The sequence below is a fragment of the Daphnia pulex genome, chromosome 5, assembly GCF_021134715.1.
Source record: "Daphnia pulex isolate KAP4 chromosome 5, ASM2113471v1".
NCBI classification, from domain to species: domain Eukaryota; kingdom Metazoa; phylum Arthropoda; class Branchiopoda; order Diplostraca; family Daphniidae; genus Daphnia; species Daphnia pulex.
Genome location: NC_060021.1, coordinates 7,575,366 through 7,598,851, shown reverse-complemented (window position 1 = coordinate 7,598,851; position 23,486 = coordinate 7,575,366). Strand labels below are relative to the sequence as shown.

The following is a 23,486-nucleotide window of genomic DNA, read 5'->3' as shown; positions in this document are numbered from 1 at the left end:
TGCTTTCACTGCAAATGCTTTTTATTGAGCATAAACTTTTACGATGAAATAATCAAATAAAACGTGATCAACAATAGCAAAAAAAAGCTTAGGTATAGAATATGGAATGCTTATTGGAAACCAAGCAAACTGAAAATTAATATTTTCAGTTGAAATTATGTCAAGTCTGATAACGTCTTTTGACTAATTGAAGACCATGTTACGTCTTCACTGAATGAATTAGTTAACAGAATCCCACTGAGATTCAAGATCGACTATCTAAAGGTAAAAACCCAATCATTTGAATTGAACTTGAAACTCAAAACATTTTGAACTTACTTAATTATTCATTTATGATTTGACATGCCAGCTATTCTGGTTTCGAGCTCGTACTGGCAGTGCTTCTCTTGAATGCGCACAAAATGATCGGTCAACTTCTGAAAGTCGATAGCCTTGGCATGAGGCCGCTTGTCTTCCGATTGCCTGACGTTTCTGAGCATTACAAAAGGAATAAAACATATTAGTCTGTACACAGATAAGGATCGAATGAGTTCAGAACCTATTATCCGCTAAGGGGCGTAAATGTGCAACGCACTCTAATCTCCGTCTCAGTGTATGGAATGCTTCACTTTGTGGAAGAAGCATCAACAAACCATATAATGTATGAACTATAGGGCCGTTTTTCTCTGGTTCCAAGAGTTCAATGCGAAGATCTACGAAAATGTTAAAGTTAAAAATGGCAGAAGTGAGTACAAATAATTTTCTATATTTACATGCAAAGATTGGTGATTCGATAAGTTGAACCAATTGATCAATCTCCGTCAGAAAATCAACGGTCACTTCAAGATTGCCGCTATTAAAATAGAAAAAAGGATGACGAATCACAACGAACTCTGAATAGAATATCATGGAATGCATGTAACTTACAAATGCCGAATGAGATTCGATGCCTGAAGATAATTTTGAGTCAAGAGACATAAAGCAACTGTAGCAACTGGATTATGGCACCAGCACTTATAGAGCATTTCAAACAGATTACAGCTTTCCTGTAAAAATACAATAAACTTAACAACCTGGTCCAAATATATTTCAAAGGCAGCATACTTCTGTGCTAAGATCTTTCAACTTTCGCCGAAGAGGGAACAATTCAGAAGACGTCAGCAGTAGCGTGCTTAAGGTTTCAACCATCTGAAGGGGATCGAAATTTTATCACACATTATGATCGAGCAAAAACTAAGAAAAAAAACAAAAAACATACCACTGAAGCAAATCGGCAATTTTTTTCTTCTATCAATATTTCAGCAAAAGTGCGATAAATATCTTCAGCGCTCAACAAGACACACAATTGCCTGAAATTGAAAATAAATTTATATTTTATATTTTAATCTCAGCCCCCCTCCGAAAAAAATGTAAATATGACAAACCTGATAATAAAAGCCCAACGTTCTTCTTGCATACCATTGTCGCTACTAAACAAAGTTAATAAGCTTTTCATAAATTTGAGAAAATAAGAGTCACCCTTTGCATCATTTGCTTTCGCATCTAGATTGAATTCAACAATATATATAATGCACGAACGAAAATGCTAGTGTGGCATTTACTTGCAATATGAGCCAATGCCTGAACTGTTAAGATTACAACTTGGTCAGCAGGATCTGACAGATTATTCAACAAAACTGGAAATAGTTTTTCAGTATGGGGCAGAATCTAAGTTCGTAAATTTCATTGATTAAATTAATTAGCAATGTGGTATTAAGTGCTTACCGAGTTAGGTAAATGGCTAAGTAAATGCTCAATCCATTTTAGAACTGCTACTTTAGTGTGGACAGAATTATGAGTAAGATGCTGATCCAAGACTAGAACCACAGAGCCCAATTCCATATTCTTCTCACTATCACTATCAACCAATCGCATTAAGTTTGAATTCACAATTCGAGTTGTTTCGCGTAAATCTGAAATAATCAAATATTATTTAGCGCACTTCGAAATTAAAGCAACAATCTAAGAATGTAGATATATACCTTTTTTGCTGTCGTCATCGTAAGCCATGCAAGGTAAAATAGCTGTTAATATACCAGAAGTATACGGAAGAATAGCCGGACCAGACAAAATGGCGAATTCGCTAATCCACGTCACAGCTGTGTACTGAAGACCAAATTGAAGACGCGTTAGATAAAGATAAAATAAGTATTTTTATATTTTGTGTTACTCTTGAAAGTTCGTCGGATGACTGACTATGATGAATAAGAATGTTGATCATCGAAGGGAAATCTACATGCTTAGGGTTCTCAATGATACTCCTTAAAAACTCTCCAAGTAGGCTTTCGCACATCTTCTTAATTTCCATGGTTGGATCTTCCAAGATCGTGAACAATCCATCGAGGATATCAGGCAAAAAAGTAAGAAGGTCTAAATGAGGCACAGAGTGCAAGACAGACAACCAAGATATAAGGAATTGTCTTGTGAATGTGTTTCTCGTGTAAATTCGTTCACGAAGTAGCGGCATGAATGCAGTTACATCAAAGCACGCAGACTCTGTCACAATATCCTATTGATCAAATAATTAATAAGGCAAAATTGTAGAAGTATGACTATAAAACTACCTTCAAAAGTCTATCCAGAAGTTCAGCTCCGCTTTTGACATTCTGATCTGGGTCTGCCACTAGCTTTGCTAATACATCAAATACTTCATTAAACTGTGGAAGCAATGCACCTCTTCCAACTTTGGCAACATTGTATAAAGATTCACAAGCATAATATCGCACTCTAGAGTCAGTGTCCAAGAAGCAGGCAAGAATTGGCCTCACAAGCTCTTCCATGTAAAGATTGGTATCCTGATGACAAAGTGAATCATAAAAATAAAACAAATCTACAAAGTATGAACTTCAATTTTGAAATACCTTGCCAAGAGCAATTGCCATTGCAGCAAGCCCTATCAAACCACCTTTTCTGGTATGAGGATTTTGAGATACAGCAAATTCTTGGCTCAGAACACGCAAGAGTTTCTTAATTTGTATTGTATTGTTCACTGTTGAAAACTCCTTCGTCATCCTATTGCAATTATAGATATTGTCATTATATCACAAATTTAGCTTTGAGTTACGTACTTTTCAATTTCCAAGGCAGCTGCTTTGCGCTTCTCGTACAGCTTATCGCTGAGAGCTCTAACACACGCAGCACTTAACGGAGCGTAATCTTTTTCAGACATTTCAAAACTATTTTTCTATTACTTTCGATTGACGAATAAAGAACGGCAACCATAGAACATAATCTCAGGTAACCCAAACTTAAAAGTGAGTTAACTATACAAACGGGAAACGACGGCAGAGAGACAAGTATGCAGACGACACGGTAACCGCCTCTGTTTTGGTTCATAAAACATTGCCAAATTTCAAATTATTGAATTATTTGCGAATTTCTCATTTGTTTTGAAACTTGAATTTTCTAACTAAAGATAAAATTGATTATTCAGGCTTTTTCGAATTTTACTGCATGTTTAATCAATTATTAAATTAGTTGATAACAAATGAGGGTGAAAGAAATGCAATGATAAAAGTATTCCATATCTCTTCCCACTCATAAGTTATCAACTTTTGGTACATGTTAACAGGCAAAAAAAAATGTTTTAGTTTTTAACAGTTTGTTTCAGGTGATCAAACAATTCTGCAACAGTATATACATTTTGAGTGTTTTGGTTCAAATCATGTAATTCGACCAATGGCACTGGCTGCGAGGACTTCTTCCCTACCACTATAATATATGGATATCCGACTCGTTTAGCTTCCATTAATTTTTTGCCTACAGTAGTGGTCATTCTGTCGTCGAGGATTACATCTTGCATAAAAGGCTGAATTTGGTCAATTTGATTAGCCACAAAATGGGCCAGTTGAATTGCGGATTCTTCTTTACTTCCTCCCTAGAGATTTGATAGAATTCAAATTTAACGATAAATTATTTGCAAAGAATTATCCTGTGTTCAAAGATCACCTTGGGTGCAACAACACAAACACTATATGGAGCAATTAGTTTTGGCCATCTAATTTCACTGTCCGTTCCAAGCACTTCAACAGATGCTGCTAAGATGCGACTGATTCCAATTCCGTAACAACCCATTTGGCATACTGAGCGAGAACCATCTTCAGCGCTGAAAAGTGCGTTCAGTATTTGGGAATATTTGGTACCTAGCAGAAAAGTGTGAGCAACCTTCCCAAGAAAAAAATCTTTTTAATTTTTAATTTTCTAACACAAGGAGCTTATATAATTTTTACCTCAATTCCTTTAGTTTGTTTCACAGGGCTCCCGCATTTACTACAAACATCGGTGGTTGATATTTCCGCATTAGATCCGGAATTGCAAGCGGAGCAAATTTTCAGATCATCTTCGCCAATAGAAGAAGGGAAATGGTATTCATGGGAGGACAAACCGCCAATATTTCCGGTGGATCCAACAACTATAAATTACGGTATCTTTTGAAATATTTACAAAGATAAGTTGAAATATTAAATTGATAATACCTTTGACAAAAGGAACATTTAGACGTTGAAAGATACGGTTGTAAGCTGTACAGATGAGATCGTAGGTTTCGTGGGCTGCTTCGACGGTCTTATCGAAAGTGTATAGATCTTTCATCGTAAACTCTCTGCCTCGCAGCAATCCAAAGCGCGGTTTGATTTCATCTCTAAATTTACTGGTAATCTGGTAGAGTTTCAGCGGTAATTGCTTATGGGTTAGTTGAGGCAAGGAAGCAACAAAATCTGTGATGGCTTCCTCATGGGTCTGCAAAGACAAACATCTTAATATTTATCTAATAACAAAAAGTGGATTTCAAATATCTTACAGGACTGAGAACATAGTCTCTTGCATGCCTGTCCTTTATTGTTAACAACTCCGAACCAGTGGACTCCCATCTTCCTATTTGATTAGTTTATGTTATTGCCTGTGAATTATGAAATTGAAATTCATGTTGGTTCAAATATTCTCTGTACCTGTCGTTTTCCAAAGGTTTCCAGCTGTTAAAATGGGAAGCTGAAGTTTTTGACAACCCACATTTTTCAACTCATCATCAACAATCTTGACCAATTTTTCTAAAGACCTCACTCCAAGGGGAGTTAAAGTGAACAATCCAGGGGAGTTTTGTCGTACAATTCCCATTTCATTCAATAACTAGAAGACAGCCAATTAAATGAAAATGAAAGAGGAAAACTCAAACAATTCTGATACCTTCTGACTTTTTGAAGTTGGTTCATCTTTTTTTATCGTGGCATCTTTTGGAGGCAAGCATGTTGGTTGAAAAAGTGAGGAGACGGTCGAAACGCATTTAAAATCAAATACCACACCATTCGGATTTTGATAAACCTTTTTTGTAATCAGCCGACAGTTTCGTCTTATGGGAAACATTCTGCTTGAATAATTGAAAGCAAACAAAAACTGGCAGTTGGAGAGATTAGAGTGCACGCTGCCTTAAAACCGGTAGTTGTAAACAAACAGAAATTAATTGCACGACAGAAGAATTCGTCTGCTAAAGTACTTATTTACATTCGAAAAGTCTGAGCAGCATTGCCGCTAACCTACAAAGATTGTGGTGAACGGTGAAGTGGTAGAACGGGCCAGGGGTAGACGGGTAGTAGAACGTAGATCAGATTGTCACGTTTTTACTTTTGACAATTCGTGAATCGTGAGTGTAAACTATTACTCAACTCCACGCTGCTCAGGCTAGAAACGAAAAAACCTTACCTCCTTTAAAACGTTTAGGGTATTTTAAAAGGTGACGTTCATTCAGATTTTCGGAAAAATAGTAAATCGACAACAAACATTCTAGAAGAAAATGATTATCATTTTTTATTGACTCTCGAGTAAATTTCTACAAGAATTCTGGGGCGGCAAGAAATATCTTTCTAGGGCGACAAATGGTCAACCAATGCGAGGCGGCGCTCATTGGGAGGAGTGATGTTAATCCTAAAAAATACGGGGCGAAACGGTTTATATTTCTATCTTCTTTTTTACAATCTCGATATCGGTTATATTACATTATACGCTTGATTCACACTGTTCATGACTTAGCTTCAAGCCACAAGTTATTATTACCATATAGCTGCATAGTTAAGTAAAAATATAGAGCTCAAATGGGCCGATAGGGTGAACAACGTGATCATGAGTTCATGACGGACTCGTGCATCCTTTTCCTCTTTAATCGCTCAAGGAAGCAGGTCAGGTACTGGTTAATTCAGCTGCAGAGCTCACTTGGACAAATGGAACCCACACTCGCTCAAGCTTTACCTTACATACATGGAAATCAATGATTAGATCAAATGTAAATGGAAATTGAGTAAGAATTGGAAAAAGTTGAATCAACAAAATTAGGTATGAATTCGATTCCGGTTCCAAGTTCCGCTTGAGGACAGGGGTTACTACATAAAGCAATTATGGGGGTAAACTTTTCCAACAGAGAAGTGAAAGCAGAGACATTATTAGTTCTGATTGACTTTCTTGTCGAAGAGGGACAACTTGGACTGGACGGCTCCCTCACAGACTTTGAGTCGGTGGGGAACGTGCTTTTTAGCTATCGTTGAACTTGGAGCTGCGGTGACTGCCGACTGCTTCTCCAGGCCGGCCGCTTCGGTTAATCTCTCTGTCAATTGCGACGCCAACAGCTTATCCCGACCCAGTTTCTCTTCATGACGCAAGTTTTGGAACTGTCGAATGCGAGCTTTCAGCCCGGAATTCGTCGTGCATTGCACTCCACGCCCCATACAGGCCTTATCTTTCGATTCAGACGTCACTCCGCCTCCTCTGATGTAGCACTCGAAGTAGTCGACGATCTTGCCAATGTCTTTCTCTCCGTATTCCAGACGACGTACCAGTGAAGAATTTCGATCTTCGCTGCCTTCCCCTCCGAGACTCGTCAGGTCTTCAGAACTGTCAGTGTAAACGGAAGAGGATCGGTTGAAGACCGTCCACGATGAAAACGATCGGTTGAAGCGCAGAGAGAGACTGTCCAAATCCTCGGGGTCGCTGATGGAACAACTGCCGATCCTCGAACGCGAAGCGAACGAGCCGTCATCCAACGATAGGGTAAATTCCGGCGACAAATCGCTGCTGCTCATCCGCTCCACGTCCCCGACACTGAAGAAATCAATCAAAACGAAACATTTGAATCAATGCGTTGTTCTAAAGTTCACTGGAGGATGGAGACGAACCTAAAAAACCCGGATTCGGATGATCCACGTCGTTTCAAAGGCATCAACGGGGAGTATCGCAGCTTGCCCAGCACGGAATCGTCCTGGCTTTTCCCTCGATAGCTTCGCACGGCTAGGTGATCCTTCCTCCGTGAGCCAGCAGTCTCGGCTGGCACAGAGACGGGCGACGGCGGAGAGGCCTCATCGGAATGACGGTGATTTTCAGCAGAAGCGGACTGTGGAAGAGAAACAAGAGGCAAATCCGTCATTAAATCGTCTTAACGAGTCGCATGTCGCTCCGCACCCGCTGACCGAAAAGACACACACACACACCTTTGGCGTTTCTTGGCTTTCCGTGGGAGTTGCCGGGCTCGTGACGAGACTGGAAACCCCTGGGTGTCGTCGGGGCGACGCTGGAGAGCTGGGCAACGAACGAGAGGCAGTGCGACAAAGATTCTGTTGGCGGTTTCTCTTGTCAGCCTCATCCGTCTGTTCGCTGTTGTTGCCACCTTTCCCGCTGAGTCGTAACGGCCAAGCTAGTTCACAACAGCTGGAGAAAAGTCCCCCACGCGCGGTATCCAGAATTTTCCGTCCGTTCTAAAACCAAACGAAAAAAAACAAAAAAAAAAACAACAGGAAGAGACAGGAAGGCGGGGTTGGTCGTTAATAATAATCTGTCCCGTCCATCTCACATCTGTCTATCGGTTAACGTACCTTGAATCGCTTCAGAGTGGCAAAGGGATTTTGAGCCTTGCAGTTGGGTCGATAATACGGATCGCCGGCAGACATGGCTTCGCCGACATGTTTCGGAGTCAACAAAAGACTAGCGACGTTGCTCTGCTGAGACGATTCGTCGACCTTGCCAGTCTCGTCCGAATCCCCCCTGTTACAAAGTCAATATCAAAATTGCATTTAACAAAGAGCGTCGAGCTGCGAGTCCAGAGATTATGATTATGAAGCACGCTATCGATGTCTGAGCCGACTCTTCAGCAGCAGATCGAAAACATCGCTCAGAGTGTTACTCACTTGGACGGCTTCTCCTTGGCAGCACGTCCTTGAAGGTAGTGGCATCGAGCTTTCTCGCTGGGCGAACTGCCCGGGACGAGGTAGACATCATGGTCAAATTTGCTGCTTGGCTGGGCCTCTTTCGGCTCTTCGGGTGAGTGACAGCAATTGGTGACATCCGAGCCACTGGAAAGACAACCTGACTGGATATCAGCGTCGCTGGCCGCCACGTCTGAAGTCGGTGCGTCAACACTTCGGCCGCTATTGTGCTGCCGAATCATTTGTTCCAACTGAGGCACCAATTCTTCGAAAGTTGGCCGGCTATTCGGGTCCATCTATTTCATTTGTTTTTTTTTTTTTTTCAAAAGAAGAAACACACATCATTAGGCAATGTCTCAAATAGAAAACTTTTTCTTTTTTTTGTTGTCGTGGTTTTTTACATGGCAACAGGAGAACGCGAGTTGAAGGAAATCGGGTGGACAATCGGGGCACAGTTCGCTGAAGGCAATGTAATCCAAACCGAAATTCTCGGTCCGCGGAAGGATATCCGGATCGGCCTCAATGCGGGCAATCAGTTCGCACAGGACGATGCCGAAGCTAAAGACGTCACTACGCTCGTCGTACCATTTGCCTTTCAGACATTCCGGAGACATCCAGTAAGGGCTTCCGACCGTTGGCAAACGGTAACTATACCTAGAAATAACGCCGATACACACGAAAAAACAAACACACACACGAGTCAGTGAGTCAGTGAGCGTGAGGATTCATAGATAAACAAGAGTCAAGGAGAGAGAGAGAGACGGAGTGGGAGAGAGGATGGGATAAGAAGAAGAAGAAAAAGAGTATGAGGAGAGTTGGGAAAAAATAATTTGGGAAAGGAAGAAGGAAAGAGGAAAAATCCAATAAACAGAAAGAAGGAGAAGAAATATAAAAAATAAAAAATAATATGGCTAACCTGGCGTCGGGAATTTTTGTGGCTAGTCCAAAGTCGCCAACCACGGCCGTTAGATCGTCTGTCTCGTCGTCTCGTTGAATGAGAACATTCTATAGTTAAAAAAAACGGAATCAAAAATATCAAAAAAAAAATGAAAGAAAAAGAAGATTAATGGCCAGCAGAAAAAGATCAATGATTCAACAACAAAAGCTAAAAACGACAGCGAGCTGAGCTAGGGGGGCTATACGGTGTATCCGGTCGCCACGCGATCCAACTGCCCACACCCATTTCTCAGAACATCTCTACGAGATTAGCAACTGCCGCAGAGGCAACTATTTTATTAATTTGACAATGGAGCCCAATGGAGCCCCCCTTTCATTATACATACACTAGCGCTCGTTTGCCAGACAACCTACTACCCATCTACTGCGACTTAACTAATAATCTCTTCTGAAAATTTATGGCCATTTTTTCGGGGTTTTGTTTGTTGTACTCTATTCTCCCCCCTTTTATTTTTTGTTTCAACAAACCATCAAAACAGCCGGTGCTATTTTCTGTTTCAGCCTGGTGGACGTCGACGACGTATTTTTACGACCACCGGCCTGTGTTTTAGACTGCTCGTAAAAAAAAAAGAAAGAAAAAGAAAAACCTTATCAGTACTGTCGTTGAATGGACGAGCCAAGGATCACATCACCCGAGATCCCGCCTATTTGACTGCGTCGTCCGCTTGACGACGCAATCACGACCGGCACATAGAGTCCGGCAATAGCATTCCACACCCCACCCCCGACTAAAGCGAGGAGAGACATATCGCAAATCTATTTCTGACGCTGACGTTCCCCGTGAATAGCACCCCACCCCCCAAAAAAAGTTAGCGGCGCGAGTCGACTCGCACCGGCCAAAAAGTTTCAGCTTTTTCCGATCTAATTTGTCCGAAAAAGAAACAAAAAAGAATCACAAAAGCAAACAGCAAACCGACAATCTTGTTTTCGGGGCTATTTAGTCGACTGTATAGTTAACAAACATTCAGAGAGCTTTCGGCTTCAGCTTGTTCACGTTCACGAGCAATGCGTCCCAAAGCGAAGCTTTGCTAGTGTCATGGAATCAAGGCGGCAACGGGAACAGGACCGATCGATGGAACGCGTCTCTTACTATTGATCCAGAGCGTGAAGACATCAGGCTCGTTTTTATGTTAGCCTCACGATCTGCCATCAAGTGTAGGTATATACTCTTGATTCATCCCCCCACACGCTTTTATCTGCCAGTGATGATTCCCCAATTTTTTTTCCCTCCCTTCTCCCTCGTTCGCCTTCACTCAGCTGAAAAGAAGAAGATCCCAGCAGCGCCAACTTGAGGCCGAATCACGAAAGGAATAAAAAGAAATCGTGCACGCGCCACAATCTCTCCTCTCTCTTTCTCTCCCTGGCGTCCAGAGTTCAACGAACCCCGCGTAGATATACCTCGGATGATTCACCGAAGATCAGAGAGTATTACAGAATCCAATCCTACAGAGTAGATCGCGGAGAAACAGAATGCCAGGCTGATTTGTGTAATTAAGTTTGCGAGAGAGAGAGAGTTGGACGATCTTTGTTGCGCACCAACACCTAACATTGAATTCCCTAGTTACCCTTGATAGTTTTGCTCCCAAATGGACCTCATTTAAAACTCATTAAGATCGACCGGCAGATATTCCACATCCGTCAACACCGTCGACACATCACGGAGGATCAAAACAAAAGTTTAAAATGATTAGATTTCTAGCAACTCGCACGCTGCAAAAAATAAAAAGTGAGTGTTGTGTTTCTCATTTTCAGCGCATTGCGGCTCGACCCTGACCATCTCCTCCTTTGATGTTGTGTGTGTAGAGTTGAACGGATGGCAAGGCAATCTTTCGCCTTCATCTCGGCCGCTAAAATTCGATACGCAGTTACGCACGCCATACAACTAACTACGTCTACGCCGCGCTGCGCTGCGCTGCGCTGACGTGTAGAGTGTAGAAAATTCTCCTTAGAAGGTAGAGTGGGTCAGACGACCAGTCTAGACTCTTTGCAATAAGCGATCGGGCGTGGCGATATGCCAGAGCCTGATGATAATATTGTGCGTGAATTTTCAAAAACGCCTTTGCACACAGGCGAGAAAGAGCCCAGCAGAGATGAATGCACTCTAGCGAAAATGATAAGGGGAGGTGAAAAAAGCCGCAAAAGTCGAAAGAAAACGAAAGAGATCTTGCCTTGGACGTGAGGTCTCTATGAAAGAGACCTTTAGAGTGAAAGTATCTCATTCCCTTGGCGGTGTCGCAGGCGATTTTCATCCGCAAACTCCACGGTATCTCCTCGTCGCTCAGAATCAGCTGTTCCAGGCTACCGCCCTTGATGTACTGTGGAATGTTTGAGAGAGAGAGAAAAAAAATTAGGAAACGTTGGAATGACGTTGGAAATCAAGGAAACGGTAACAATTGCACAATTGAACACGTAACAATATAAGAAACGTGAAAAGAAGGATAATGATGGAAAATGTAAAGAATCCCATTTTCACTTTCACTTTGCGGATGGCTGGTGTAGGGTGTGAACGGTTAGTTGGGCGGATTCTCTTCTGTTACGAGCCAGTGAACTAAAACCGCCCCGACCACCGCACAGACTCCGAGCAAAGAAGAAGAAGAAGAAAAAAAGGAAGACTCGGTCGAGGACGACGAAGAATACAAAGATAAATATTTCTTCTTAAAAGTCATTTTTCTTCTCGAAAACAAAACAAAAAAACCAAGAGAGACAGAGAACAAGAAAGAAGTACAAAGGTCGTCACCCAATGCACAATAGAACCCGTTGTTCAACACACCGGAGTCCTTGCGCATCGAAACATTATTTTTTGTTTTTATATTTTATTTCTAACGTAAAAAAGAACTTCCCGAGAGAACAGCAAATAAAAATCGAAACGAGTTACTAGGTTTTCCACTAGAAATCGAGTTGAAATGGGACAAAAAGATAAAAGAAAAAGAAAATAAATAAATAAATGTATATAAAATGTTTGCTTACCTCGGTCAGAGCGTGAAGCTGGCCACCGTGAACGCAGACTCCAATGAATCTGAAAAGAAAAAGAAGATACAAAATAGGAGCGTGATGAAATCGTCGTGCGGAATGACCTACAATGTGATTCCCATCACATTCTGTTTGCTCAACACTCCAGGGCATTTTGTTTATAAATGGGAAGACGAGAGAGTCGTAACAACCTTGTCCCCTCACCCGTTCAATCGAATATAATCAACAAAAATGTGGAAATACTTTGAAGAGAGAGAGAGAGAGAGGGAATAAAAGGGAAATTTCGTAACGGCAAACATTTGTGAACAATCAGCCAAAAAAAACAAGAAAAAAATGCTGACGGGACAGCACTTTGAGAACAATAATTATTTAGCAGCCCGTGTAGGTATACGGGACAATTGCGGCGGACCATCAGGATGTGAAGCCGATGAATTTTGCGGCGGCAAAACAAAAGAGAAAGCTTTAAAGTGAAACGAGACGCGCCTGCACGATTTTGAATGGTTTAGGCATGAAGTTGGCTCAAGATAGGTGAGGAAGAAAAGGAAGGAAATAAAAATTAACATCTTCTAGTAACCAAAAAAAAAATTAGAATTATTCGGTTTTATCGTCCAGTGAACACTTTCTTGCAGCCGGTTTATGCAATTTGGCTAAAGCGCGTATAGCTGTGTGTGCTACAGTCGTGTAACGCCGATACCTTACACAATGCACATACATAAACAAATGGTTGCCTAAGAATAAAGGAAGCCATTTACTTCGTTTCTTGTACTTTATTTATATTTTTATGGCCGTCATGATCATATAAAAAAGCGTCCTTGGTCCAGAATTCAATGAAGTGTAACGAGGACGCTACAAATTCGTGCATACCGGAGTCGAAGTACGAACTACTACTACCCGTTTCAATTGGGATTCAACCTGCTGGGTCAATTCATCAGAAAACAATAAATCATAATCAGCAAACTGCTCTGTCTCTCCCCACCAATTTCACAAATCGAGTTCGGTTCCATCATCTTGTAATTTCTTTTTTTTTACGCCTAACGGGCAGCGCATAGCCTCAATCCTCGTCGACAATCTCCGAAAGAGGACAAACCTTAATTGCATCCAATTCCTTTTGGCTGACAACTCAGTTTTACACCAACTTCGCCTCGTCTGGTTGGGCCGGCCGCGGCCGTCTGCTACGATTTGTGTTCCAACGAAAAAATAGGGCATTAATCTATCATGCGATGATGGGAACAAACCAATTGGAAAAACTCGTTCCGCAGCCTTACTACCCACAAGACAACACATCCCAGTCTTGTTGGGAGCCCAGCCCGGTGCCCAGGCGTCCCAGCGTAGTTGGTAGGAAACTACTTTGGCCCCCGTAGATTGTGTAGTGTATTCACTTTGGTTAATAACGAGTCGAAGTCTGATGAAACCCAGTCGAAAGTCGAGTTTTCACTCGCACCGCATATCGCTGGCTGGCTGGCTCCAAGTTAGTAAGAAGCAGCCTAGGCATTCCCGATTCCCGAAAAGTCGGTGACATATTTTGCATACGTCCATGTAGAGGATAAGAAATGATCGACCGTCGCTATAGTCAAGGACTCGTCCCACTACAAGTCGACGACAATAAATAACAATCACCACGTCGTACGTTCGAAAACTGGTCCCTTCCCAGAAAGAAAAAAAAAACGGACGGCCAAAAAGTGTACACTAAGAGAACGTAAATGGCGACCCCCCCCCCCCCCCAACGGATACACACGTGGGCGTGTATGGCCGTATAGGACCCGCGTTTACGGCTATTTACGACCGTTTGACATGGCGCCCGAAAATAAAACTCGCAAAAGAGAAACAAATAAAAATAAATAGGAACAACAGTCCATAAATAGGAAGAGAAGCGATGGAATAAATGACGCCGAAGAAGCTCATTTGTTCTTTTCGTTAAATAAAATATATATACAAGAGGCAAAAAAATAAAAATAAAAAGGTGGAGTCACGACGATGTTATTCCTCGAATTCCCTAGCTCGTTCGTTGGTTGTATCTCTAAGCTTTTCATTTCTATTCTACTTGTACGCATTTATATACACTCTAGTCTGGCTACTATCTCGAGGGGGTTTCTTTTCCATGTTTTGCAAGAAGCAAGAGTGAAGCAAAATATAAAAAAAACGAGAGTGAGAAATGATTTCCGCTCTGAGGGAGCTGCTCCACACGAGAAATGGCCAAAAAAAGAACACAAAACCATTTCTGATGAAATAAAGGGTTTTTTTGGGGTAGTCTGCTGGCTATGTTACAATATATACGGCCTTCCATTTCCGTGCCATTACCATTTCATTCTTCTATTTTTTTCCGCCAGCTGTTTTTTTTTTTGGCTTCTTTTTTTTTCCGTCGACGTAAACGAGATTGAATGCGTCCTCGGTTGGTTTCATCGCTTTAATGGCGATATCGCTGGATTGCACTTTTTCATCCGTCCGCAATGAGGACACATCAAAATCTAAGGTTTCCTACTGCTAACTCAATTAGACCGAACTCAAGCCACCAAAAGGTCGCGTCTATCGCGCAAAATGTACTGTCGATATACACTGCGAGACGCCCCCATAGAAACAATGTCGAAGAGAAGAGCTTTCTTTTTTCTTCCGTTTGTTGTCGTTCTCCCGGCAGATTCGCTTGCGGTTTCCCACCGTGAAAGAGGAGACACGCTAGCGATGCGACGATCGGTTGTAATTAAGCGTTTTACGAGACATCGACTATGCAAGGCCTTGCTGCTTTACCAAAGTTGGAAGAAACAGCAGCTGAAACGGTGAGGCCGACGCATGAGAATATGAAGAGAGAGAGAGAGAGAGAAAAATAAAGCTGCCGTAGCGACACACTAACCCCATATCCCCAAATAATCCAGCTGCCGGTGGTGGTGGTCGATACTATCCAGTGGCCGACCGTTGGATGGTAAATAATATGAGGCCTGCACACATGTGCACGCCTACATACCCATTAAGCGGACCCTCCATTTTCTCTCTCTCGCACTTTTGGCGCCCATCTACTTGTTTTTTTAATGGACGTCATCATAAAATAATGAAAGAGAAAATCGTTTGAACGAAACACGAAAGAAAGAAAAACAAAACAAAATAGGAGAGACAATGATGAGTTTCATTTAAAATTGCAACCAGGTGATGAATAACCCCTACAGGGGAAACACGCACCGTGATGGTGAACGACCCAAGCCATTGGTCTCGGGTACTAAACAAATATGTGTCGCGCAATTTCGGAATTAAAGCAACAATCAACGCAGTCGCAGAAGAAATTTCTTGAATAACAACTTTTTTCTTTCTTTTGGGTTCTTTTTTAGGTTTGTTTTTCTTCGTTTCTAGTTCAAGTGAAAATCGGGTCGCGTCGTTGACACAACCGGATCACCGAAATCACGAATGACAATTACTTTTGACATCAAACTGGAATAAATATCCCCTAATGTCTCAGCTGTCAGCGGCGACGGGACACACGATCTCCGTGTAGATATGCGTGCGTGTGTGTCTCGTGATAGGGCCGTATCGTATATCGGGTCTTAATTCTTATTATTCCTGGGCGTGGAAGAATTTATGGAGAAAAATACCAAACAATGGCCGGCAAACAAACCAAACAACAACAACAACCAGAAGTTGGTGTTAAATGTTTCAAAGGGGGGCGACTCCCCGCCGTTAAGTTAACGATTGACTCTCTCTCTCTCTCTTTCTCTTGTATCAATAGCAGTTTAAAAAAAAAGCCGTAGCCCGTTGATGACAACGCCCTTCATTAAATGAATGTAACCCATACCTGAGAATGTTTGGGTGGGAGAGTCGATTCATCAGCTGAACTTCGTGGAGCATGTTCTTCCGGTTGGAAGCCAGTAGATTCATCTTCAGAACCATCACCTCGTTCGTGGTCCGGTGAGTCACCTGGACGACAAAAGCAAATAAAAAAACAGCTGTTATAAATATTGTTTTTTTTTAAAGAAGAGACCTCTAGAGAAAATAAAAGCAAACTGGCAACCCATCTCCCGTTTCTGATGTATTTTATTCTCTATTGGTAAGAGAAAATCCTTCGCCCAGCATAAAAAAACAGCATTCCTCTCCGACGGATTGCGGTTGAATCGGAGGAATGAAAGAAAAACCCCCGTTGTGTAAATGCTACCAGTGTAACGCTAGCTATACATACAGATTGTAATCAGACAATCACCCACGACTGAGTTTGAATAACGTGAAACACGAGACACTGTACTACGCACGTATATACTAGTGCCTACTTGAAACAATTTTATTTTATTTTCCTTTCAAAATCATGAGAATGAGCGGGAAAGAGATGGGGGTGGCTATTTCCAGTCTAGCGCGACAAATCCAACTTGAAAAACGACAAGGAAAACAATAGGCATTGAGTGGGTATCTCCTCGAGTCAAACAATCCAAAAATGCTTCTCAAACCAATTGAATAGTCAGAGAAATCGGGCCCCCATTTATCGAGATTTGAACTCTCCTTCTCTGGTCTATTGGCTGCATTCGACGGAGGGTTTGAAACTTTGGTTGAGTGTGACTGTGCGCCCGTTTCCCTTCCATCACAATTTGTGAGAGAATGAATCATCCGAGCGAATAAGCGCAGAAAAGAAAAAGGAAACGGGAGGCGTTTCGTCTCCGGCGTCAGTCGCAGCGGAAGTGAAAACACACACACACATACACACACCAACTACCAACTCCCAAAGTTTTTAGTAGTAGTAGTAGTTGGTAGTTTTAGTTTGCGAAGCGGAGCTAAGTTTAGAACATTGGCGCTGCTGACTGGAACAACTTATGTTATGTGTGGCGGTGGGTGGCGGCGTCGGAGAGCTACAGCTGCTGCCGCTTCGTCTATAGCCAAAGCAAAGCTTCGGCACGTTGCTAGCAGCTTCAAAAATGAGGGGAACGACGAGAGTTAAGTTTCCCTTTTCTCTCTCCCAACAACCACCCACGCTCGCGCACACGCAAACAAAACAAAAGGCTAATTTAGCAAAGTTGGAAATTTAGTGTAGGACACGCTTCTTTTTTTTGTGAGTGAGTGGAACCAAATTCAAACAAGTCGAGAGTCTTAAGCAGAGAGAGATTTTTTCGCGAAGGCAAACGACTTGGAAGGACTTTGTCAGACCGGACAGAGACGTTTCTCTCTCTCTCTCTTCCAGTCACTATTTTTTTTTATCTATCATTATTAAAGTCCGAAAAAAAGAAGAGATGAAAGGAAACCAGAATGATTCCGGACGGAAAAAGAAGGCTCGGGGACTTTTGGAACAGGATCCAGAGCGATCATCAACCCCCAAGACGAGCGACTGGAGTCGCTTCTCTTGTCAAAAAAAATTTGTCAGAGCGCAAGGCCGGCAAGGGAATTTTATTGGCCATTAGAATTTCCCTTCGGCTTTCACTCAGAAATTTTGTTTTTTTTTCTTTCTTCTCTTCTCTTTCCTTTTTTTTTTCTTTTTTAATTCCCACGGAAGAATCCATTCATCACAGAAGAGGTCGATATCCGCGTTCAACCTTTTTATCCACAGCTACCGGAAAAATTCTATTCATTATCCTCCCTTTTATGTTGTGTAGCAGCAGTTGGCTTTCTTCGTAATGATCATTCGACGGTCGACCGCGCTCCTATGCGTCTGGAGAAAATACGGCGGAACAATACCGGGTTGAAGGCAAGACTTTCGCGTGATCTCTCCATTCTTCAAAAACCTGCGGGGTCGTTCTTTTCAGTCTCTCTTCTTCTTCTTTTTTTGACTCGAAACTACAAGATTCTTCTTCCTATTCAAATCCATCAACACAATAGCCGCCGTCGGTGATATTTTTCTAGAGAAGGCGGCCGTGAGTGTAAAGCGCAACAACAAAAAAAAGAACCGACGCCGAGTCGTGTTAACGCCGCTCATTACGGCCGCTCTTCGGAAAACGTCAACAACAGAAAATTGGAAAGAAATCCGAGGAAGATCAAAGAGAAATCATCACGATCCAGATTCCGGCTTTTTTGCTCCTGGTTACTGTTGCTTAGTCGACGATGACGAATTTGAACAAGACGATAAAAACAAATAACAAGAAAAAAAAAATGGTTTTTTTGCAAAGGGGAAGAGAGAGAGAAGATGATAATAGCCACGAAAATGACTCACGATTTTCATTTCATTCCGTTCCACTGAGCACACACTGGACTCATGTCCATAAACATTCAAAATGTTGTCTGGCGGCCCAGGGATACACGGATAGGAAGCAAAGATGATAGGAGAAATCTAGAAATCTCTACAGCCGGCGTTTGTTTATGTTATGAAGGAGAAAGAAAAAAACCCCGAACATTCCAGTTGTGAGAAAAAAAGGAAGCATCAAAACGTTGTGAATGATCGCTTCTCATAATTTCCGTGTGAAGAGCATATAGAGGGGGGCTCGCAGGCATTTCACGTGTGGCCGGTGGTCTTATCGTTCAAATGACGGCACCGACAGATTGTGTGCGCGGCGATTCTAGTGGGACACACACACACACGTACGTACGTACGTACGCAACGAACGTATTGCTTGCTCCATTTCATTTGGCAGAACTTTCACAGTCCCCCCGTCGGATAAAGTAGCCCATCTTCTCCATTCGACTGCAATCGGTGCAGCAATGGTAGCGGCAGTAAAAAGAAAAAAGGAAGAAAAATATCAAATAAAAACGCGCAAGTGCGAACGCTGGCACAAAATTCATGACGACAGCAGATGGCAGATCTTCCAAAATCGTCAATCTGGAGCGAACCTAGTCGGCACCGTCCAGTTCCAACAAACCTACACAGAGAGAGAGAGAGAGACTGGATGTGTACCAAGAATAGCACAAAGGGGAAACAGGAAGAACAAGATGACTCGTCTCTCTCTCTCATTTTCTCGGGACTGCATCCGATGTGAACGACAGTACAAGATAGAACAAGGAAGGAAAAGAAAAGCTTTTTTTAACCAGAAAAATTCCCCCCCGAAATTCTGTAGACCGTCTCGTTCAAAAAGAGAAAGATCGCGTTCGGGGATAAACAAAAGAGGAAACATTTATGGCGGATAGATAGAGAGAAGAGTCAACAAGGAAAATTTTAAATACAAAATTAGGATACGTATCACGTGTTGTTGTTTGTCGTTAAAATTTCAAATGAGCAAACACACGCTCTTTTAGATAATAAAATAAAGCGCCTGCCTTACGGTTGGACCGGTACGAGTAGTCCTGATAAGACGGGAAACATAATAAAGTGAAATTCCAGACGTAAACATTTTTTTTTGCTCTACAGAAAAATTAAAACGACAAAAATCTGTTCCACCTGGCACAATCAGACCGAAGCCAGTTTTGAATTTCGTATTCCTCAGTACCCCTTTTTTCTTGGCTTCGTGGACATTATTTATACATGCACACCATCTTCTCTGCCGGAGCAATCGTGCCATCCTTCAACAATAACTGCATAACAAAGAAGAAGAAGAAAAATTGACATTCTAGTGCGGACAAGGTAGACGTCAGTCTCCTTGATTCCCGGCAAAAACCCGAATAGTATTTTTCTTCTTAGTCGTAGGCTATTCAGCGAAGACGACGACGACATAGTTGATCAACCGGTGAAGGTATAACCGGATTCGTGCTCAGTGATTAATCAGCTCACATTGGCTATACTTTTCGAGTCGCTCTACATCACGAAACGAGAGTCACTAGTATCCCCTTCTAAGAAAGAAAATCAACTCGGAACGGTTTTTTTTATTATTTCTTGCCTAGCGCGACATTCATTCGGTTACGCGTTTCATCGGATCCTCCCCACCTCCATATTGTTGTACTTGGGACTTGGGTGGGTCTCTCGTACCCAATCAAACTACTTTTCTTTTTGGGGGGGGTGACAGGTATGACGTAAGCCGACGACTTCTTTTTTTCTTCGAGATTTAAATTCGTGCTTTAAAAAAATTAATTGAATGACTAAAAAGAGAAAAAAATTTACAAAACGAAGACAAAAAAGTAGAAAGCTACTGCCAACTAATTTGTTAACAACAATATCGAAAGGGATAGAGATACCCCAAGCACTTGTATACTTCATTTCAATCTGGTTTTTCTTTTTTTCCTTTTCCTTCACGATTGTTTAATGAATACAAAAGAAGAATAATCCTCGGCCATCATCATTTTCGAACGACAACAATAACAGCGGTAATAAGCAGCGATAACACAACAAAAAAAGGGAATTTGGAAGACCATCAGCGCCGGCTCGACCAAAACAAAAAAAAATAAGAAGAAACAGAGTGGTATCAACTTGCCGAGACTTACAGAACGCTCGAACGCAAGTAAAGTAGGTGAGGATGTCATCGGCCTAGAAACAAAATCATACCCGAGAGCCAAGTGACAAAAGGAAGAGCAATATCACAGAGCTATTTTTTACTTCTTTCTTTTATTGGTCGGTTACATGCTCAAATAATTTCCATTTCCCTCCCAATCGAACAGCCAGCCCAAAACCGATGATAAAAAAAATAAAAATCCCGATATCGATTATTGGGTCACGGCATTGGTAGCACAGTGTGGTTCGGCGGCGTACACACACACACACACAACCAGAGTACGGGATAAAGAAAGAGAGAGAGAGAGAGAAAAAAAAAGGTTCGAATTGGACGTAGTAAGAAAGACTCGACGACTAGGTTTATATAAGTGGTTATGGAAGCACCGCAAGCACGGTACGGACGCGTTGTGCTTGGCTGATCTTTTAGAACATCTGCCGGGAGTTTTGCTGTTTTTGTTTTTTTCTTCTTCTTCTTCTCCCTTTTGCCTAGGTATTCTCTTGCAAACATTCGGACTGGCTATAATTACACCATGATTATCTTTCGAGCTATAGAGCCGTGCGATTCACACAGACAATAAAAACGACCGAAGGAAGGGAGAGAGAAAGAGAGAGAGAGAGAGAGAGAATGGTTGTAAACTAATTCGAGCCTCGTGGAACCTCTCAGGTGACACTATAATTCTATAATCATAATTCCGTGTTTTTCTCGAGTCTTCCGTCGCCGGAAGGCGAGAGAGAAGAGAAAAAAGAAACGAAGGAAGAAAGAAAAAATGGAGAAAATATCAAATCACGTTTCCCTGTAGGAAGACAGGTTAGACGAGAGGGAGAAACGGGAAGCTCACAGTACCTTGAACACTTCCGAAAAGAATCCGGCGCCGATTTTTTCACAGTAGAAATCATCGAGACGGTTGAGGTTGGAGACGGCGTGACGTAAAGCCTGGCAAGATGACACGGGTCGGGCACGGCGAGGGCTGCTGACGGCGCTGCTCCACGGAGGCTTATTACGAGGCGACGACGGCCCGTTCAGCTCCGAATGATCCAGCGAACCACGTTCTTCGAAATCTACGTCATACGGTGGTGGTGGTGGCGAGAAAGAAGAGGAACAAACCGGTAAGACGATGCAAAAGGATGGACAACACAACATGTTTGGAGGGAGAAAGAAAGAAGTTACGGTTACCGAAGAATGACGGTTCGGCTTGAGCGGGTAAAGGACGTCGTCGGAGGCAAGCGAACTGCTCCAGCTCGCTCGGCTCAGAGATGGACCGACTTGTCGTTGTCGGATGTGGCTGTAAAAGTCCCATCGGTGTGATGGACGGAAGATCGCTGCTAGTCGGACGGTCGAATATGACGGACATCTTCGCCCCAGCCTAGCATGCTCCCGCTCACGTAAGCAGTGACAGCACGAAAGGCAAAATGTCTAGCAGACAGGATGTTCAGTCTGGTTCAAGGATAACAAATAAAAAGATTTAAAAAACAATGCAACAAATTGTTATAAAGCAACTGCCAGATATACTCAGCACTATCTCACATGAGCTCAGCGTGAAAATTGGGAATAGCAGATAAACCAAGCACAAAGCACAAGGTTCATTAAATAAAACACACAGGTAAATAGGGACCGGATTATTTTATCTCAACATCAGGTGTCTCAATTCAAGTGCTTTTATCTTTCGGGCAAAACAAGAGTGCAATTGCAACTGAGGAAAGAACTTTACCACCAACAGAGCAAATAAAGCCATTTTGAAGAAAGATTAAAGATGACTGTTGGGGGAGATTAGTGTCTGAATTTAAACTGGCAATTCAAGGTCTGTGTTGACAAAACTGCCATTCAAAAACGAGCCAATTTCAGAGGTGTCAAAGACGTCATTGGCATTTTGGCAAAAGGTCGGTATAATTAACACGTTTCGACACGTCCAGAAAATTTAATCTAATCGCTAAAAAGTCTAGTGACGAGCCGGTAAAAACCAAGATGAATTGGCATATTTCTGATTATAATGCCAGCACGAGAGCATCCGAATCGATCAAGTTTACCTTTGAATTGCAAAGTGGGATGCTGCGTGAAGACGTCTTGCAGAGAAGCAGACGAATGAAGTGCAGAAAGTAGTAGCCGAATTTGTCCGATGTGTGAGGAATTTGTGTGTTTATATTGCTGAAACTCAACATACAACGGAAGAATACCAAGGTGCAGCAGTCACGAGAGACATCACAAAACAAACTGATCAAAAAACCGGACCAGACGATAAACCCCAAGGACTTGTGTAACGTTGTTCTCTTTTTCGCCCAAGAGAGAAAACGTCGAACAGCCGGGGACTGTAGTACTCGGATAAATACAACAGCACAAACCAGCAGCAGATGAAGAGCCGAAGGGAGGTCTTACCAGCAACGCATGCGCTACTTTTCTATTTTTTTTTGTTATACATTTTTAGAACGTCACCAAACGCCACCTAGTGCTCAAATTTTAAACTCGGTGCTCCGCTTAGCGCAACGGTCAAAATAATTAAACAGTCGCCGCGTGATGAGCGTGATCTTTGCTAGTTAATGCTATGATTTACGTTTGATTAAATTTCAATAAAGCGAAAGATATTTTGACAGAATTCTGACCCAATAATACACTTTCAGCTAATCTTATATTTAATTATTGAAAAATTAAGGAAACAATAGGAAAAGTTTTGAAAAGTATAGGTCTACCGACAACGGAAAATTTGTTTCGAAAGAGACTAACGTTACCCACAGGGTGAAATATACACACAATTGAAGGTTTTGTAACTGTTGGCAACTGGGTAATTTCACTACCGCATAGCCACCGCGATCGGACGAATTTGCGGTCGACTTTGCAAAGGTCCAGCTATTTGTATGTTGCGATCGGAAATGCTTTAATTTCCCTTTTGGCTAGAATGTCACAAAGTAGCTCAATGTCATAAAGAGCACGCATGTAATGTTGGCAGTAATGAGCTCCGAAAGAGAGACATGCACGCATTTGACAAAACGTGAGTTTACTTTCGATTTTGAAACAAAGGGGGTGAAAAGTAAAGAACAAAAAAAACTTTATTTTCCGTGGGACCCGACGACGAACGTGATTCGTTACGGTACTATTCCGAATTTCTCGCTAAAATTTCGCT

The 23,486-nt window shown here is 42.1% G+C and overlaps 3 protein-coding genes across 4 annotated transcripts; all 3 read right to left on the bottom strand.

Annotated features, from left to right (window-relative positions):
• Positions 1–3: 3 nt before the first annotated feature.
• Positions 4–3,357, bottom strand: LOC124195118 (protein VAC14 homolog). Its single transcript, XM_046589623.1, has 15 exons — positions 3,087–3,357; positions 2,880–3,030; positions 2,583–2,813; positions 2,189–2,527; positions 2,001–2,124; positions 1,744–1,931; positions 1,581–1,686; positions 1,404–1,521; positions 1,238–1,328; positions 1,084–1,167; positions 907–1,025; positions 753–832; positions 539–692; positions 319–471; positions 4–258 (listed from the first exon to the last, which is right to left on the bottom strand). The coding sequence occupies exons 1-14, from the start codon at positions 3,185–3,187 to the stop codon at positions 327–329; spliced, it is 2,031 nt and encodes a 676-aa protein (XP_046445579.1). The 5' UTR covers positions 3,188–3,357; the 3' UTR covers positions 4–258; positions 319–326.
• An 89-nt stretch (positions 3,358–3,446) lies between these two features.
• Positions 3,447–5,504, bottom strand: LOC124195119 (probable proline--tRNA ligase, mitochondrial). Its single transcript, XM_046589624.1, has 7 exons — positions 5,200–5,504; positions 4,965–5,142; positions 4,817–4,890; positions 4,494–4,755; positions 4,248–4,429; positions 3,967–4,182; positions 3,447–3,895 (listed from the first exon to the last, which is right to left on the bottom strand). Exons 1-7 carry the CDS (start codon positions 5,374–5,376, stop codon positions 3,605–3,607), a joined length of 1,380 nt encoding a protein of 459 aa, XP_046445580.1. The 5' UTR covers positions 5,377–5,504; the 3' UTR covers positions 3,447–3,604.
• Positions 5,505–5,791: 287 nt separating this feature from the next.
• Positions 5,792–23,183, bottom strand: LOC124195116 (dual specificity testis-specific protein kinase 1-like). Of its 2 annotated transcripts, none has more exons than XM_046589621.1 (13): positions 22,399–23,183; positions 21,548–21,808; positions 21,218–21,432; positions 15,901–16,022; positions 12,123–12,171; positions 11,324–11,470; positions 9,115–9,203; positions 8,600–8,852; positions 8,181–8,494; positions 7,869–8,037; positions 7,488–7,751; positions 7,176–7,390; positions 5,792–7,101 (listed from the first exon to the last, which is right to left on the bottom strand). In XM_046589621.1, exons 2-13 carry the CDS (start codon positions 21,723–21,725, stop codon positions 6,447–6,449), a joined length of 2,670 nt encoding a protein of 889 aa, XP_046445577.1. In that variant the 5' UTR covers positions 21,726–21,808; positions 22,399–23,183; the 3' UTR covers positions 5,792–6,446. The 2 variants fall into 2 exon arrangements, with proteins under 2 accessions (XP_046445577.1, XP_046445576.1); XM_046589620.1 differs by having other exon boundaries at positions 21,218–21,437; positions 21,550–21,808; positions 22,399–22,770.
• Positions 23,184–23,486: the final 303 nt, after the last annotated feature.